General features: G+C 44.2%; 1 protein-coding gene across 1 annotated transcript in view; it reads right to left on the minus strand.

Moving 5' to 3' along the window:
• The window catches only part of LOC134188683 (fibrillin-1-like), a 17639-nt gene extending 16065 nt beyond the window's left edge, over positions 1-1574 (minus strand). Inside the window, exons 1-6 of the mRNA XM_062656850.1 lie at positions 1413-1574; positions 764-858; positions 608-697; positions 424-525; positions 261-356; positions 32-199 (exon numbers count right to left, since the gene is read on the minus strand). Of these exons, the coding sequence (XP_062512834.1) occupies positions 32-199; positions 261-356; positions 424-525; positions 608-697; positions 764-858; positions 1413-1513 (652 nt within the window). The 5' untranslated portion in view covers positions 1514-1574. The remainder of the gene's footprint in view (positions 1-31; positions 200-260; positions 357-423; positions 526-607; positions 698-763; positions 859-1412) is intronic.
• Positions 1575-2428: the final 854 nt, after the last annotated feature.

A 2428-nucleotide genomic window follows, 5' to 3' on the forward strand; every position in this document is an offset into this window, starting at 1 on the left:
CACGGGTCTGGGAAATCGAGGCTAGCCTTACTCTCTGCGTCCACTTGCGGGCACTTCTGACATGGTCTGCCCCACGCAACACCGACCGTCTGACAACACAGACATCTCGAGCAGAATACATCCGGGACAACATTGATGCACAACTTCTGATTGCCCGATCCGGCTCGAATCTCGCGATAACAAGGACCGAGTCGGTTATCTTACCAAAAAAGCGACAGTAAAACAAACGAAATAAAAAACATGGTCACCGTTCTTCTGACCTGTCTCACATCTTACTCCTGTCACCGACTGCGGACACAAACACTGATTTCTGCCAACGCAACGGCCACCATTCAAACAACCGTTTGGGCAATTGTCTGCAAACACCAACGACGAACACGACCACGTGACAAACGACATCAAGAAACGCAGGAAAGCACTAACCCGTTTGACACAAATTTCCTCCGAACGCAGCAAGGCATCGGCACCGATTCCTGCCAATACACGTGCCTCCATTCTGACACCCGTTCGTACAAGACGGTGTCTCTGACCACAAATTCATTATTACATTATGTACACATACAATCATAATCATAAATGGTAAAAAGGAATGACAATGTCATATTACCAGGACACGTTGATGCCCGTCTACCGTCCGGGCACGCGCAGAGATTCGGACTGATACAACGGCCATCTCCACATCCTCGTCTGCACAAAGCTAACGCAAAAACGAGGTGAAAATAACGCGAAAAGCTCCGATCAAAACAGCGATATCATCACTAACGGTTGTCACAGTTCCACGTCCCGCCTCCGGCACTCGTGTAGCCGTCGCAGCATCGGGGAACGCCAGTGTAGCGATCATAGCAAATATTCCTACCCCTAACATAAAGAGAAAACACTTACTGCATCAAATTCAATCGCAAAAGATTATCTACCAACATGACACAAGACCGGAATCGGTAAATAAATACCAGTAGTGCATGCATGTATGCATGCATGGGCATCCGAGCTATTGAAATTGCTTAGAGTTTAGAGCTACAGAGCAACCCAAATTGTCTCTAGCTACCAAACACGACACAAGAGCGGCATCGGCAAGTACCAGTAGGTGCATGTACATGCAAGCACATCCGAGCTATTGAAATTGCTTGGAGTCTAGACTACAGAGCAACCGAATTCGACCCAAATTGTCTCTAGCTACCAAACATACACAAGAGAGGCATTGGTAAGGACTACTAGGTGCATGCATGCATGCAAGCACATCGGAACTAGTGACATTGCTTAGTGTCTAGAGCTCAAAGCAACCAAATTCCACTCAAATTGTCTCTTAAAATTTCGTGTATACATAACTGTACCGTGCAACAACATCTAGACTCAATAACGCAACTATCTCTATAGTTGCTGCGTCTGTTGTGTATGTATGCATATACTCTTACCGAGATGATGTGATTGTTCTGCTGTTCAGGAGCTGCTGCGCGACTGTGAGCAGAGTGGCAGCGTGAGTGAAGTAGAGAAACGCGAGCAGCAGCCTGGCCATGTTCGACACGCGCGTAAGATGCAGCAAGAACGGACAATGGTGAGACCTGCAGGTGGTGTGATCACGTGAGAAGTGGGAACGACGCTTAAATGAGATGCTATCTGTTATGTTGCCACCGAGAGCAGCCAACATATCATCAGATTGAAAACAGAACAAAAATCAAAAATGCAAACCTATAGAACCAGAGCGATGTGTGTGTGTGTGTGTGTGTGTGTGTGTGTGTGTGTGTGTGTGTGCGTGTGTTTGTGCGTGCGTGTGTGTGTGTGTGTGTGTGTGTGTGTGTGTGTCTGTGTGTGTGTGTCTGTGTGTCTGTGTGTGTGTCTGTGTGTGTCTGTGTGTGAAAGGACACCAACACCAACAATGTGTCTTATACGAGAATGAAATCATTCTCTTCAATTGAATTCAATCAGTAAACTCTTGTTTATTTGATCAATTTATCAACAACCACAGGCACAAGACATGAAACACTTTGCCCATGTAAAAAGCTAGTGCTCAACAGAGGTGTTCACTGCATGTTTTAATAGCAAATAGAATAAATAAAATTCAATTCCTTGACAAATCTACAAGCTTGAGAGCTCGCATTGTGTCTCAACACAAATAATACTAACCCAACTACATGCATGGTCAACAGCTATGAATCGACTCATAAACAAGTGACCCACAGATAATACACAAAGTGAACGGAATGGACAAACTATAAACAGACAGAAACAACAAATAGATGAAAAGATGTCAATACAAACAAACAAAGATATAAAAAATTCAATAACAATAAATTGTATATAAATAAGTAATAAAAGCTTGGTGTACACGTGGAGCAGTATGATGTAGAGAGCCTTGTATTACCTAAACAATGTATGCTGTGTCAACTGCTGTATCATGCAACGATCACTGAGTCTACAGAAACAGGCCACA

This window comes from Corticium candelabrum, chromosome 13, assembly GCF_963422355.1.
Source record: "Corticium candelabrum chromosome 13, ooCorCand1.1, whole genome shotgun sequence".
Taxonomy (NCBI): Eukaryota; Metazoa; Porifera; class Homoscleromorpha; order Homosclerophorida; family Plakinidae; genus Corticium; species Corticium candelabrum.